The 17,439-nt window shown below is 42.4% G+C and overlaps 1 protein-coding gene across 4 annotated transcripts in view; it reads right to left on the bottom strand.

Annotated features, from left to right (window-relative positions):
• Positions 1-4,390: 4,390 nt before the first annotated feature.
• The window catches only part of IQUB (IQ motif and ubiquitin domain containing), a 50,370-nt gene continuing 37,321 nt past the window's right edge, over positions 4,391-17,439 (bottom strand). For 3 of the 4 annotated variants that reach the window (XM_056573783.1, XM_056573782.1, XM_056573784.1), the window contains exon 14: positions 4,393-5,089. In XM_056573783.1, the coding sequence (XP_056429758.1) occupies positions 4,916-5,089 (174 nt within the window). In that variant the 3' untranslated portion in view covers positions 4,393-4,915. Of the gene's footprint in view, positions 5,090-17,439 lie in introns of all 4 variants that reach the window. The other variant, XM_056573786.1, reaches the window with a different exon arrangement.

Below are 17,439 nucleotides of genomic sequence, written 5' to 3'. Positions count from 1 at the left end.
TTTATAGTTTATCATGAAATTCACATACTCCATACTCTTTTGGCCTTCATCCAGTAAATTGGGCACATGCATACATATGCACCGGGAGAAGTCCTGTCAAAGACTGTGTAAAAGTATTGTAAGGGGCACAGAAGAAGTGGATCCGCTAAACCAGTGTGGATGATGGCGTGGGCCATACCAGGGAGCGGAGTATAAGGTGCCGCTGGTATTCACCAGAGCCCGCCACAAAGCGGGAAGGACATGCTGCGGCAGGCGGCACCCAGGTCGCTACCCCTGGCACAACTCATCCACACAGGATGCTGAGGTGACCACGTGGCACTGGAAGAAAGAATCAAACTCATGGTCAGGAAAAGCAGAAGGTCAGGGCAGGCGGCACAGGAGTGTAGTCAGCAACGAAGCAAAGAGGTCAGAACACAGCAAGGCAAAACAGAACAGGAACACTTTCTCTTGACTGTGAGCACAAAGATCTGGCAAGGGAAAACAGGAACTGCTGACACATAGAGTCGAGCAGAAGTAACCAATTAAGGGCGTACTGGCCCTTTAAATCGCAGAGAGCAGGTGCGCGTGTGCCCTAGAGGGTGGGTACACACACGCCAGCGACCTGAGACAGCGGAGGAAGTAACGGCCCGAAGTTTGCATGCGAGCGCGTCCTGCGATGTGAACCATGGCACCGCCGGCAGAGAACGGGGCAGGAGAGCGCTTGCGGCCAGCGTGTCTGGCCAGAGAGCTAGTTGTAACAAGTAGTATTCACTTCCTGAATAAAAATGGAAAATTTTAAATATCTGTGCAAACCCTGAATACAGAAAATGGTAGGTGTAGACTATGCATATTTATGTCTATAATTTCACCTTGACTATTTTCTTAATCTCTCTTCCCTGTCTCATGCAGAGTTCTAAAGTCCAGGCACATGAGCAATGGGTAAAGTCATTGTTTACTCGACTGTATTCGACTTTACTGTATTCACCATAATTATATACTCCCAAAATGTTATTATATCCTGAATGTGAATTTCCCCTTAGTGGGTATGAGGCTGCTACAGTATATTAAACCTTATCATTTTAAGTAATCACCTAACTGGCCCCAATACTCACGAATGGTCAATAAAACAAATTATTCATTATTACCACTATATTCTAATTTTAAAATCAAAATATACTAACACTTTAGAGGGAAAGAATAAAAAAAAGTGTATTGTAAAAATTAAAGAGTAGCTCCCACCATCCTTTTTTTTTTCTATCCCTGCCTATTGCCCATCTATCCCTAACCCCCTCCCTGCCTTTAATTTTTTCTTTTTTTACATATTAAAAATGCCTTTTGTCTGCCTGGTAGTGTGCTCACTACCAGGCAGACTTCCCCAGCAGGTGCGACGTCACTGATGCCTGCTGGGGGGGACTTCCGCCCTTAGTTCACCTATTCAGTGTACCTCCAGCTGTTTCAACACTACAACTCCCAGCTTGCCCTGACATCTATTGGCTGTCAGGGCATGCTGGGAGTTGTAGTGGGGAAACAACTGGAGGCCCCCTGTATAGGTAAACACCGTATCTGTGATGGCAGCAGCTGCCGAACATCCTGTTCCCCGCCGCGCAACCCGCTCCCCCTCGCCGCTCAATCCACCCCCCCACTCTCAATCCACTCCCCCCCGCCCGCAAAAGCATAAACAGAACAGTCATAGCGGAGCTGCTGCTTAGCAGCAGCTGCGCATAATATTTTACCTGTCCCCGGGGCCGGCATGCAAGGCCAGGGAGCCTGCACGCATCCTCTTCATTCAAAGCACTCCCTCCCACCTGTCTGATTGACAGGCAGGGAGCGAGCTCAGCCTGATTGAATTCGGACCGATGCCCGGCCGACATTGGTCCGAATTCAAGCGTGGCATCATGCCAGGCTGCAGCCGGCCACTAGGAGGGAGACCCCTAGTGGCCAGTTTTTAAATCTGAATTAAACTATTTTAAAGGAAAAAAAATAATGAAAGTATATTAGAGACATGTTGTAGTACATAAGTACTACAACATATCAAAAAAAAAAAATTGGTGACAGATCCCATTTAAATGATTTCCTCATTTCACAATTCACTCATAACTAAAACTCTGTGTTACCTAGTCCAAAAATGAGGAATTTCCTTGTTTAAAAGTTTTTATTCACTGAACAGGAAGCATCCTTTTACTGGGAAGAGAAAGTACAAGACCGGAAGTTCTAGTTCTGACGGCTGCAGCACCAAGGGAGTGGGAAAGGTAAATATGCCTTTTATTGTTTAAAGGATTTTTTTTTTTTGCACTTTTGTTTTTCCTCTTCATCTTCTAAAAGCCATAACACATTCAATTTTCCACTTACAGACCCATATAAGGGCTTGGTTTTGCACCACCAACTGTACTTTGTAATGACACAACTCATTTTACCACCAAATCCACTGCAAAATAAACAAAATATTTGTGTAGAAAAAAAAAAAGAAGGAATTTAGCAACATTTGGGGGCTTCTGACTCTACGCGGTGCATGGTGGAAATTATGTTATATCTATTCTGTAGGGCCATATGATTATATAGGTTTTCTTTTATTTTACTACTTTTAAAAAAATATCACTTTTTGTATGAAAATTAGTATGTTTAAAATTGTCAACAAATAGAACAAAATAGGAAGACAAAGCACTCTGCTCTGGAGAATATTTTAAGTTTTATTAAAAGCAAATTGAAAAGACAGGGCTTTACTTTACCTTCATTTTGCTGTCAGATGACAAGGCAACCCATCTACATCTTAAAATTTGGTCATGGGGTCGCTGATTGGTGGCGGTGAGAACCCTATACATCTGTAAACCACATAAGTGGTGTGATTTAAAGCAGAATCTTAAAGGGGAACTCTGATGGAAAACAATGTTTTCTTAAATCAACTGGCGCCAGAAAGTTAAACAGATTTGTAAATTACTATTATTTAAAAATCTTAATCCTTCCAGTACTTATCAGTTGCTGAATACTACAGCGGAATTCCTTTTCTTTTTGAATTTCTTTTCTGTCTGACCACAGTGCTCTCTGCTGACACCTATGTCAATGTCAGGAACTGTCCAGAGCAGGAGATGTTTACTATGGGGATTTGCTCCTGCTCTGGAAAGTTCCTGACATGGACAGAGATGTCAGCAGAGAGCACTCTGGTCAGACAGAGAAGAACTATACAACTTCCTCTGTAGTATACAACAGCTGATAAGTACTGAAAGGATTAAGATTTTTAAATAAAATTAATATACGGTACAAATCTGTACAACTTTCTGGCACCAGGTGATTAAAATTTTTTTTCCCCACCAGAGTAACCCTTTAAGGGTTGAACAGGAAGGATCACAGATTTTTCAGATCCTTATCATTCAAGCAGGATTCCTGCTGTCATTAGACAGCCAGACACTTGCAGTGCACAGTGCTATAAAAAGGCACATTAGGTGAAATTTGGCTTTTTAGTGGTGACTGTAAAAACATGTATTGGTGGTTACTGATTAATTTATTTAGTAAGGCTGGGTTCACATCACGTTTTTCAACTATGATTCCTGCATACGTTTTCTATCAAAAACAGTATGGGAAAAAAACGGATGGAACAGTATGGGAAAAAGTAAACCGTATGCGTTTTTAAACAGTATACTGTTTTTAAAAGTGCATACAGTTCCGTCAGTTTTTATAGAAAAAAAACATACGTTTTTGAAAATGTTGTCCATTTTTAATGGGAGGGGTCTTGGGTGGGGACTTTAGGATTCAAATGCACATGTGCAAAGAAAAAACGCATACGGTTTTGCCGTATGGAACCGTATACATGTGCGTTTCCCATTGACGACCATGTAAAAAAAAAGGTATGCGGTTGCAATACAGTTTTTCAAACTGGAGTCAAAACCATGGTTGAACATGGTTTGGAGTACTGTTAAAAACTGTATTGCAAGCAAACCGTACGCAACCGTATGCATCAGGGTGCATACGGTTTGCAATGCTTTGCCTATGTGTACGGTTTTCAATACCGGTCCATACGTTTTCACTAATGAAAACGTATGCGGGAACCGTAGTTGAAAAACGTGATGTGAACCCAGCTTAGGCTGGGTTCACACTATGTTTTGTCCCATACGGGAGCGCATACGGCAGGGGGGAGCTAAAAGCTCGCGCTCCCGTATGTGACCGTATGCGCTCCCGTATGTCATTCATTTCAATGAGACGACCGGAGTGAAACGTTCGGTCCGGTCGTCTCATTTTTGCGCCGTATGCGCTTTTACAACCGGACCTAAAACCGTGGTCAACCACGGTTTTAGGTCCGGTTGTAAAAGCGCATACGGCGCAAAAATGAGCCGACCGGACCGAACGTTTCACTCCGGTCGGCTCATTGAAATGAATGACATACGGGAGCGCGAGCTTTTAGCTCCCCCCTGCCGTATGCGCTCCCGTATGGGACAAAACGTAGTGTGAACCCAGCCTTAATATGTATAATCTATACCCTGTATATTTTTTTCTATAAAAACATTTTTGTTTTATATCTATATATATTTATATATCCTTAACATCTGTATACTATTTATGGACCTTAAGCATGTCTGCTATTGTTATGGGGTTCTTTACCATTTTACCATGTTGTTGAAAAATCTTTCAGTTATAGAAATACATAAAAGATACACAGATGTAGCCATTGAGTATTGATAATACTAATACAGTATGCAACAAGGAAGTACATGCTTTTCTTGTCTAAAACGGAATAAAATAAAAAGAAATTGTTGGAATTAATACCCAATTTCTTTCTTTAATAAGGTGATAGGGTGAGATTATGTGGTTCATGTTTAGCTGTAAATCCATTTTACTGAGCGATTAGTCTAGCACAACATTTTATATTACAGTCAGTTAATGATGACAAAAAACAAGGCTGTCATGTGAATATGATAAACGCACTGAACTCAGCAGGGAAAATCATCTAGACTTGGAGACTGGCTGCAATGGGTTTACTAATAACCAGATCATTAACTGTAGACATCTGATCAGATCTCTCCCGATGAAGGAACGGTGCCATCTCAGGAATCTGAGAAAAATAGTTCTTGGCAAGACTGTGCCTGTGCTTGATCTTTCGAATAAAAACAATGCCATAAGCCTAGATAGGAAGAGATAAAAATAAATAAGAATTGGAAACATATACATAGCTGTATTATCTCAATTATGTGAGGAAAGCAGATTGGATCTCAACAACAACATTAATGTGCAAGCTCTTATTTTGTATGATTATTGTCATTGGTGCAGATCTAAATGCATAAACCAAAAAGTTCATTTAAACTCCATAAAAGGTACAATGCTCTTCCTACTAGCTACACATTTGTTTATTGCATGATTTATTCAATGGAAAATGCTAATAAAATTGTTCCTAGTACATATGAATCCACTCCTTATTTAATCAGTGCTGTGGGAAAACTGTAACATGTAAACATTAAAAACTGTTTCTGCTGGGGATCATACTAGCAGTAGAATTAAAGGAGAACTCCGGAATAGGAAAATTATCGTCCATACTACTGGCACTAAAAAAAATAAACAGGTACATACCTTCCTTCGCTCCCCAGGTGCTCCTCTTACTGGTTGCCGGTGGTCGGCGAGTCATACTGCACTCAGCCAATCACCGGCAGCAGCAAAATCCCGACTCGGCCGACGATAGGCTGAGCGGCAGTGTGACATTTTCGGCCCCGGCAGCAGGTGCTGGTGTAGTGAAGAATTGTGTGTCTTGAAGCGTTCTCACACTGCCCCTCAGCCTATTGCCGGCCCAGTCGGGACTTCGCTGCGGCCGGTGATTGGCTGAGTGCAGTATGACTATCCGACCACCGGCAACTAGGAAGAGGATCGCGGTGGAGGCCGGAGCCGGTTACCGGAGGCACCGGGGGAGCGAAAGAAGGTATTTACCTGTTTATTTTTTTTTACTGCCGGCAGCACGGTTTCGTGCTAGAAAGCGCTTTCTCTGGCTTGGGTTCCCAAGCCAGAGAAAGCGCTTTCTAGAGCAAACCGGTCACATGTCTTCACTCCTCCACGTCCCCCACCTGCATTTTTCCAGATGAATTTCTTGGAATAAACATCCCTTTCATTCAGCAATAGTTGTGGGTGAGTGCGATATTCTTTCACTTCTCTGCATTTAAATTGTACTTTGTAATGGCACAATTAATTTTTCCATAAAATATGTTGCAAAACTGAGAGTCTAAGAAAGGTAAAATTAAGAAAAAACTTGATTTTTTTTTTATTTTATTTGGGGGTGTTCTTTTTGATGTGGTTCACTGTGCGGTAAAACAGATATGTTATCTGTATTCTTCAGGTCATTATGATAATAACAAAACCCAATTTTTTTAAGCTTTTGTTTTATTTTACTTTAAAAAAGTTAAACGTAAAAACATTTTTCCTATTCTGACCTATAACTGTTTTATTTTTTGGGCTATCAGTAGTCAATTTCTGTACCATTTTGGTTAAGGGTGCATGCACACCACGTCTTTGCAATACAATTCCCGTATCAGGTTTTTGATGAAAAACGGATTCCTCAAAACCTGACTAAACTGTATCAAAAAGTGTGTACAAATTTTTACTCATATACAGTTGAAAACTGTATACAGTTTAAAAAATGATGTCCGGTTGCATCCGTTTTTTAAGAAAAAAACGTATACGTTTTTAACTTTTCACTCCACTTTGAATAAAGTTTCACTTGTTTTATTGAAATTCCTAGAAAAAAAACTGTGCAAAGTCAAAAACCGTATGGTGAAAACCGGATGAAACCGTACGCACATACCGTTCTATACGGTTCCCATTGACTCCCATGTTTTAAAAAAATGTATACGGTTTAATACAGTTTTTCACCCGGACCAAAAAATGTGGTAGACTACGGTTTTGGGTACGGGTAAAAAAACTTACCAAACCGTATGAGATCCAAAACGGACTAAACTGGATGATGCGTTTGACATACAGTTTACAATGTTAAGTCAATGCATGCAGTTTTCTATACAGTTCCATACAGTTTTAACCTAAAACAGTATATGTCAACTGTACAGCAAAAACGTGGTGTGCATGCACCCTAAGATGTGATTTTTTGATTGCTTTTCATGTCAATTCTGTTTGGCATTTTTTTTTCTTTTTCACAATGTACCATGTGGGATTATAAAAAAATAAAAAAAAGCCCCTCCCCAAAAAATATTAATGGACCCTTTTTCCCATTTTATTCCAAAAAGCGTAAAAGAAAGGAATTAATAAACATATTTGGTATTTCCGCATATGTAAATGTCTGAACTATCAAAATATAATGTTAATGATCCCGTACAGTGAACGGCATAAACATATAAAAAAAAAAACTGTCCAAAATTGCTGCATTTTTGTGACATCACACTCCCAAAAAATTCATAAAAAGCGTTTAAAAAGTTACATATACGCAAAAGGGGTACCGATAAAAAGTACAGATCAGAGCGCAAAAAAAAAACTTTGTTTAAAAAGTTTGAGATTTTTTTTAAAGCCGCACAATAATAGCAAAGCATATAACATCAGTATCATTTTAATCATATTGACCCACAGAATAAATAAAACCTGTAATTTTTACCGTAAAGTGTACAGCATGAAAACAAAACCTTACAAAATTTGCTAAATTGCGATTTTCTTTTCAATTTCCCCATAGAAATAATATTTTCTTTTTGGTTGAGCCATACATTTTATGGTAAAATGATTGATGTCATTATGAAGGACAATTGGTCGCGCAAAAAACAAGCCCTCACATGGGTCTGTGGATGAAAATATAAGAGAGTTATGATTTTTAGAAGGTGAGGAGGAAAAAACGAAAATGTAAAAATTAAATTGTCTGTCTTCTTATGGCCAAAAAGGGCTGTGACTTTAAGGGGTTAAGGGCACCATGATGGATATATCTGCCATAGGTCTTTAAGTGGAACCTGTCACATTTTGGGACACTAACCACATGCCCATTGCAGTACACCTTACTTCACAAATCCTGCACAATGAAGTAACGTGTACTGTCCTCAGCTTCATAGGTGCATACACCCAAAACCTCTGGCGATGAGTCCTTTACTTATCTCTGGCAAAATATATGATAATAAATGTAAGAAAGTGGAAACAAACACTAAACCTCAGCTGCATAAGGGAATGCTGGTGGTTAAGTGTCCCAAAACATAGGGACAGGTTCTCTTTTACTTCTCCAGTAGTCACAGGATCTGCTCTCCTGCTGTAGTCACACAGCACCCCCGACATACAGCAGTAGTTACTGCAGTTCTCCATCCTATGGAAATAGTTAATCCTTTTGAATAGTAGCCACTGCAGCTCTTCCTGCTTCAGTAGTAGGCATAACAAGTCTGCCCCCAGCAGTGGCCAAAACACATCACATCATTATATTACAAATGCTGTGTGCTTACTCTGGCCTGCCATAGTGGTCAATGATCACTTCTGTAGAAAAAGATAGCATTTCCTAGTATATACTGGCAGATAGTAGTTTGTTGTTGGCTTCTGAGCATCAAATTCAAAGCTGACTTGCATGTCGCTTTTTATTGTATGTCATAAACATAAGAAATCATTGTTGGAGGTTCTCATTTACTAATATAGTTTTAGGGTCAATTCCAATGCACCGGATCGTGCACAGATTTAATGCGCAGGATGTGAAGCTGTGTTCAGTCAATTAGTTTACACTGAAATCTGCAGCATAAAATCCTGCGCATCAAATCTGTGCATCAAATACTGTGTGAATAGACCCTTAGGGTCTAATCACACGTACAGTATTCTGCACAGATTTGATGCGCAGGATTTGAAGCTGTGTTCAGTCATTCAGTTTACATTGAAATCTGCAGCAGAAAATCCTGGGCATCAAATCTGCACAGAATACTCTACGTGTGAATAGACCATTAAGGTGTAAATCCGTTTTCATTTGGGGCAGGCTATGTCCGCATTAGCTTGTCAAATACAGGAATACTGGAAGTCAGATCATACAGATCCAATGTGAATAAGATTACCCTGGTAAAAGGTTTAATTTACACAATAATCAGGTTTTACTAAATGGAAAACATATCAGGGTGTTATTTTAAGCGTTAGGAAGGTTTTTCACTGGCACTTAGTGACTATCACTTTGAGATAGCAAAGTACACATTTTCTGTGAATGAAGCAAATAAGTTGCAGTTTCTCAGAAACATACAACACATTTCTTACTGGATTAATAATTAAAACCCCAATAGCTGATTTAGCATTGCCATCTGTTGGCAGGAATCTGTAGTCTGTGACAAGTGAATGCACCAAGCACACGTTACTGAGCCATATGAGTTATGAAACTACCCCGAACAGAGAAATGAACTGGCTGCTGAGGTCATTTCATGGTTCCACACATGGAAGATGTGTATCACAAAGTCATCAAAATGTACTTGTCAATCATTTTTATCACATCTTCTATATTCGAGAGCGACGACTTCACGATACTGATACCCGCCTCCTTGCCACGTATCTCCTTATGCTGCGTCATATGACACAATCTAGGCCCTGCCCCCTCAATGCCTCATGCAGGGGACGGGCCAGGGGAATCCCAGAAGCGGGCAGGCTATTTCTAAGATTTCTAAGGCGCGCAAACAGATGCGCTGACACCGGGATTACTAACCAGGCGTCCTGCCCCTGCAGGACTTTAGCTTGATGCTCAGTACCGACATCTCGGTGGGATCAGTAATACTAACGGGACGGGATGGTCTGGTATTTATATTTGTATCTGCATTTGCTGTTATAGGGCTTTTTCTGTCCATATGCGTACCCTGTTTTGAACTCCCATCTAATCTTGTGATTGCATATACTATATGTTCCCCTAGGGACGTCCCTGAGTGTGGTGTGAGTACACTGAGGGATAGAAACATATGTAAGGAACTTTGTGATTCTTGCGACATATGTTGGTGTTTTCTAACACACTATTATTTATACTGGCAACAGCCTTTTTATCCATGTGGTGTACAATATAATTGTCTATTATATTTCAAAAAGATATATACTGTGTAGCATTACAGCATAATTCTAGGTTCTCACTGACCCATTGAGAGATCGGCATTATTTGACTATTTATCCTTTTAACTATAGTTCACCTGGTTTAGGGAATACACTTTTTTCTTTGTAACTGGGTGTTATTTTAATGTATATCAATAAATAGTTGACCAGGGCCCCCATCCGAAAAGGGGCCCCTGAAATGCTTTAGGACACACTACTGCATTTTGCACAAAATCGTGGTAAAATCGCAGTGTTTTTGTTGCAATTTTTAGCAAATCGTGGCAAACTACAGTAGTGTTAGTATTGCCCTAAAGCTGTCCGGGCTGCACAGAGCCCATAGACAGCACTAACAGACTTACTATGGACCTGCTAAGACCTGCAATGACTCCTATAGGCTAGGACTCCTGATGATGTCATTGCAGGTCTTGGAAGATCCCTAGTAAGTATGTGTTGTGTATGCGCTCTGCGCAATGGATAAATAAAGGAGAAAGTAATGGGGGAAAGTAATGGGGGAATGTATGGGGGGGGAATTCATTGTTCAATTATATCACATATATCACTGTCTACCCAGTGTGGAACCACTAACAGATATTGTGGGGGGTGATTTAAGATTTCAACCCCTTGAGGACACAGCTAATTTAGATTTTTGCCATAACTCTTATATTTGTCCATCCATTGTATTGTATTTTGTATTAACACCTCTCATTGTACCATAAAATGTACAGCACAACCAAAAAAAATATTATTTTGTGGAGAAATTGAAAAGAAAACCGCAATTTTGCACATTTTGGAGGATTTTAGTTTTCATGCTGTGCACTTTATGGTAAAACTGACAGGTTCTCTTTATTCTGTAGATCCATACGATTTAAATTATCCCCATATTATATGCATTTCTATTATTGTACTGCTTTTTAAAAACTCAGACTTTTTAACAAAATACGGTAAGTTTGTTTAGAATCTGACCCGTATAACTTTCTAATTTTTCCGTATACAGGGCTGCATGAGGGCTAATTTTTTTGTGCAGTGATCTGTTGTACAGTAAGGAGCATATAGGTGGGCATTATTACACAGTAAGGGGCACAAAAGGGGCATTATTACAGTGTGGGGCATTAAGAGGAAAACTATTACCCTGTAAAGAATAAATAGAGCACTTTTACTGACAGACAGCACTGAGATCACTGTTATAGTATATGTGAGCGCCATTACTGACAGTTTACCAAAGAAGGGCACACTGAAAACAATATTGATAAAGCAGTGAATAAAATTTATTAATAAAGTGAATATTAAAAACAAAAGGAGCAGGAACAGACAGACTACTAAAGTGTCCAATGGCATAAATACAATAGACTAGTAAAGTGCACATTACCCATAATTAGATCTTTATCCAAGATCAATGGTAATCAAGTGTATATATACATACATCCAACAGTAATGGCTGTAAACACAAGATACTAGCTCAGGTACAATAATAAATGTAAAATATACACACAGTTGCAGGACAAATTGCACACTAACCCTTAGTAAAAGAAAGAGGCCCACAAGAGAAAAAATGACTCAGTTCAGAAAGTGCTTAAGTGAATAGAAGGAGGCAAAAGATAGGAAAATGTGGCTGGAAAGCCTGCAGCCACCACAAACAGCCTACCAGTCCTATCCAAAACCGCCTCAGACAATTCAAAGCAGCAACATTCATAAAGTGAGACGTGTGGACATCTTATCCCAATACATTCCCTGAAGAAGCCTCTCGGTGAAACGACGTTGGGGTGGTGTCCTGTCTGCAACTGTGTGTATATTTTACATTTATTATTGTACCTGAGCTAGTATCTTGTGTTTACAGCCATTACTGTTGGATGCATGTATATATACACACTTGATTACCATTGATCTTGGATCAAGATCTAATTATGGGATATGTGCACTTTACTAGTCTATTGTATTTATGCCATCGGACACTTTAGTAGTCTGTCTGTTCCTGCTCCTTTTAATTGTTTTTAATATTCACTTTATTAGTAAAGTTTAGTCACTGCTTTATCAATATTGTTTTCAGTGTGTCCTTCTTTGGTTAATTCTAAGATTTATTTTGCACCTGAGACACTTTCTATATTGACTTACATTAGTTTGGACCTTCATTTTCGGTTTACTACGCTATTCCTGACAGGTATCACTGAGAAGATCACTGTTATAGTATATGTGAGCGCTATTACTGATTGGCAGCACTGAGAAGATCACTGTTATAGTATATGTGGACACTATTACTGACAGGCAGCACTGAGAAGATTACTGTTATAGTATATGTGGACACTATTACTGATAGGCAGCACTGAGAAGATCACTGTTATAGTATATGTGGGCGCTATTACTGATAGGCAGTGTGGCGGATCCTGGAGAAGTCAGATCCCACCGTTGCCACCAATTGTGACGGACAGACTCCGCCAAAAGTGACTTCTCCTTCCGGATGACAAGCCCCAGCATATCACAGGCAATATCCCCAGGCAGAACTAGAGATTATTGCATCCTTTTACCCAAAGAACCAGGCAACACCAGTCTTCAGGTATAAAATCAGAACTCCCCACTGAGGAACAAGTGTCCTCCTCCACAGGAAGGACATCACAAGGGGAAGGGCCAGCAAAGACAACAGAGGCGACAGACAGTCTGCGAGACAATCCAACAGAGGCAATCCAGGCGACAGGCAGCCTTGGAGACCACCCAACAAAGGCAATCCAGGCGACAGGCAGTCCGCGAGACAATCCAACAAAGGCAATCCAGGCAACAGGCAGTCTGCGAGACAATGCAACAAAGGCAAACCAGGCGACAGGCAGTCCGAGAGACTATCCAACAAAGGCAATCAGCTCCCCCCACACAGTGCCCCGAGTGCCAAAGGTGCACTGCGCACAGAAAGTGCACGAAAACAGCAAACAAAAGCATTCCAACTCCGAGCTCTATGCCACCGGACAACAGAAACCGAGGGGCACAAACAGCGATGTCCCAAAGTCCATCCAAGCAGGCAGGGCGACTCCAGCATCCGCCACAGGCAGCACTGAGAAGATCACTGTTATAGTATATGTGGACACTATTACTGACAGGCAGCACTGAGAAGATCACTGTTATAGTATATGTGGACACTATTACTGACAGGCAGCACTGAGAAGATTACTGTTATAATATATGTGGACACTATTACTGACAGGCAGCACTGAGAAGATTACTGTTATAGTATATGTGGACACTATTACTGACAGGCAGCACTGAGAAGATTACTGTTATAGTATATGTGGACACTATTACTGATAGGCAGCACTGAGAAGATTACTGTTATAGTATATGTGGACACTATTACTGACAGGCAGCACTGAGAAGATTACTGTTATAGTATATGTGGACACTATTACTGACAGGCAGCACTGAAGATTACTGTTATAGTATATGTGGACACTATTACTGATAGGCAGCACTGAGAAGATCACTGTTATAGTATATGTGGACACTATTACTGACAGGCAGCACTGAGAAGATTACTGTTATAGTATATGTGGACACTATTACTGACAGGTATCACTGAGAAGATCACTGTTATAGTATATGTGGGAGCTATTACTGATGGGCAGCACTGAGAAGATCACTGTTATAGTATATGTGGGCCATATTACTGATAGGTAGCACTAAGAAGATCACCGTTATAGTATATGTGGACACTATTACTGACAAGCAGCACTGAGATCACTGTTATAGTATATATGGGTGCTATTACCGATAGGCAGCACTAAGAAGATCACTGCTATAGTATATGTGGGCGCTATAACTGATAGGCAGCATTGAGAAGATCACTGTTATAGTATATGTGGGAGCAATTACTGATAGGCAGCACTGAGAAGATCACTGTTATAGTATATGTGGGAGCTATTACTGACAGGCAGCACTGAGAAGATCACTGTTATAGTATATGTGGGCGCTATAACTGATAGGCAGCATTGAGAAGATCACTGTTTATCTGTGCGCAGTGACTATTACAAGGAAAAGGTGACAGTATTAGGTTAGGGCTACATAGCAAAAATGGGTCGCACGGTCAAAGATTGACATGTTGTTCTCCTTGAATCGTGCTGAATCTCGGCTAATGTAAATAAATGTAGACAAGTAGAGAGATCCAGCGCAAATCAATTCTTGCTCTTTAGGTGGTTTATTAAACCCTTTAAAACAGCATCATAAAATGACGAAGCGCTGAGTGCGGGATAACGGACAGTCGCCCAATCCTCTCCCCCACTTACCTTGTTCCGTCCGCTCTCCCATGCATGTTTGTATGCCGCCAAGCTAACATGAATAAAGAAGCTTTATGACCCCAAGTGACCTGGTGAGTGCTCCATTTCTTTATTGCTCATTGTGGAATATAAAATGTATGGCTTTCTACTACCCTGTGGCTTTCTGTGACCATATATTTTATGATGTTGTTTTGTGTGTCCTTACAAGTTGCTGTTGCTCCACAGCTGTCAGTGCACTAACCCTTTGTGAGTAAATGAGATTGCACTGCAAACCCCAAATGGCTGTGATTACAACATGAGAAACGTAATAATTCCATCCAGGAGGAATATGTGGCTGCGGTAATTTGGGGGTTGCAACATGACCCCATTTAGTGCAAATCAGCTCAGCAACCCCCAAATTACCGCAGCCAAATATTCCTCCTGGATGGAATTATTAAATTTCTCATGTTGTAGTCACAACCATTTGGGTTTTGCAGCGCAATTGTCACGATTCGGCTGGCAGGAGGTGGATCCTCTGTGCCAGAGAGGGATTGGCGTGGACCGTGCTAGTGGACCGGTTCTAAGTTACTACTGGTATTCACCAGAGCCCGCCGCAAAGCGGGATGGTCTTGCAGCGGCGGTAGTAACCAGGTCGTATCCACTAGCAACGGCTCAACCTCTCTGACTGCTGAAGATAGGCGCGGTACAAGGGAGTAGACAAGAGCAAGGTCGGACGTAGCAGAAGGTCGGGGCAGGCAGCAAGGATCGTAGTCAGGGGCAACGGCAGGAGGTCTGGAACACAGGCTAGGAACACACAAGGAAACGCTTTCACTGGCACAATGGCAACAAGATCCGGCGAGGGAGTGCAGGGGAAGTGAGGTATACATAGGGAGTGCACAGGTGAACACACTAATTAGACCAACTGCGTCAATCAGTGGCGCAGTGGCCCTTTAAATCGCAGAGACCCGGCGCGCGCGCGCCCTAGGGAGCGGGGCCGCGCGCGCCGGGACAGGACCGACGGAGAGCGAGTCAGGTACGGGAGCCGGGGTGCGCTTCGCGAGCCGGCGCCACCCGCATCGCGAATCGCATCCCGGCTGGGGGCGGTATCGCAGCGCACCCGGTCAGTAGATCTGACCGGGGCGCTGCAGTAGCGAGGGTGTTGCGAGCGCTCCGGGGAGGAGCGGGGACCCGGAGCGCTCGGCGTAACAGTACCCCCCCCCCCCCCTTGGGTCTCCCCCTCTTCTTGGAGCCTGAGAACCTGAGGACCAGACTTTTGTCTAGGATGTTGTCCTCAGGTTCCCAGGATCTCTCTTCAGGGCCACAGCCCTCCCAATCAACCAAAAATTTTTTTTTCCCTCTGACCGTCTTGGAGGCCAGTATCTCCTTCACGGAGAAGATGTCAGAAGAACCGGAAACAGGAGTGGGAGAAACAAGTTTGGGAGAGAAACGGTTGATGATGAGTGGTTTAAGGAGAGAGACATGAAAGGCATTGGGAATACGAAGAGAAGGAGGAAGAAGAAGTTTGTAAGAGACAGGATTAATTTGGCACAAGACTTTGAAAGGACCCAGATAGCGTGGTCCCAGTTTGTAACTGGGGACACGAAAGCGGACATATTTAGCGGAGAGCCATACCTTGTCTCCGGGAGCAAAAATGGGGGGAGCTCTTCTTTTCTTATCGGCAAACTTTTTCATGCGAGATGAAGCCTGTAAAAGAGAATTTTGGGTCTCTTTCCATATGGTGGAAAGATCACGAGTCACTTCATCCACAGCGGGCAAACCAGAGGGCAAGGGAATAGGGAGGGGGGGAAGAGGGTGACGGCCGTACACCACGAAAAATGGGGATTTAGCAGAAGATTCAGAGACTCTGAAGTTGTACGAGAATTCGGCCCAAGGTAGAAGATCTGCCCAGTCATCCTGGCGGGAGGAAACAAAATGCCGTAAATAGTCACCCAGGACCTGGTTAATTCTTTCTACTTGCCCATTGGATTGAGGATGATAAGCAGAAGAGAAGTTTAATTTAATCTTGAGTTGTTTACAGAGAGCCCTCCAGAATTTTGACACGAATTGGACGCCTCTATCCGAGACGATCTGCGTGGGCAAACCGTGAAGACGAAAAATGTGTACAAAAAATTGTTTTGCCAACTGAGGCGCTGAAGGAAGACCAGGAAGAGGAATAAAATGTGCCATCTTGGAAAATCGATCAACGACCACCCAAACAACAGTGTTGCCACGGGATGGGGGTAGGTCAGTAATAAAGTCCATACCAATCAGAGACCAAGGCTGTTCGGGACAGGCAGAGGGTGAAGGAGACCAGCAGGCTTCTGGCGAGGAGTCTTATCCCGGGCACAGACAGTACAGGCCCGCACAAAATCAACAACATCCGTCTCCAGAGTCGGCCACCAATAGAAACGAGAGATGAGTTGCAAGGACTTTTTGATGCCCGCATGGCCTGCGAGGTGGGAGGAGTGACCCCATTTGAGAATCCCGAGACGTTGGCGTGGAGAAACGAAGGTCTTCCCTGGAGGAGTTTGCCTGATGGAGGCTGGAGAAGTGGAGATCAGACAGTCAGGAGGAATGATGTGTTGCGGAGAGATCTCTACTTCCGAGGCATCCGAGGAACGAGAGAGAGCATCGGCCCTAATGTTCTTGTCGGCAGGGCGAAAATGAATTTCAAAGTTAAAACGGGCAAAGAACAACGACCACCTGGCCTGGCGAGGATTCAGCCGTTGGGCAGACTGGAGATAGGAGAGATTCTTGTGATCGGTGTAAATGATAACTGGAAATTTTGATCCCTCCAGCAGATGCCTCCATTCCTCAAGTGCCAATTTAATGGCCAGTAGTTCTCGATCCCCGATGGAGTAGTTCCTCTCCGCCGGAGAGAAGGTCCTAGAAAAAAAACCACAAGTAACAGCATGCCCGGAAGAATTTTTTTGTAGAAGGACCGCTCCAGCTCCCACTGAGGAGGCATCAACCTCCAATAGGAAGGGTTTAGATGGGTCAGGTCTGGAGAGCACGGGAGCAGAAGAAAAGGCAGACTTGAGCCGTTTAAATGCGTCTTCCGCTTGGGGAGACCAGGACTTAGGATTGGCATTCTTCTTGGTTAAAGCCACGATAGGAGCCACAATAGTGGAAAAATGTGGAATAAATTGTCTGTAATAATTGGCGAACCCCAAAAAACGTTGGATAGCACGGAGTCCGGAGGGGCGTGGCCAATCTAAGATGGCAGAGAGTTTATCTGGGTCCATTT

The sequence above is a fragment of the Hyla sarda genome, chromosome 4 (genome assembly GCF_029499605.1).
Source record: "Hyla sarda isolate aHylSar1 chromosome 4, aHylSar1.hap1, whole genome shotgun sequence".
Classification (NCBI taxonomy): domain Eukaryota; kingdom Metazoa; phylum Chordata; class Amphibia; order Anura; family Hylidae; genus Hyla; species Hyla sarda.
The sequence above is the reverse complement of the archived record's forward strand: the minus strand, read 5'-3'. Positions and strand labels throughout refer to the sequence as shown.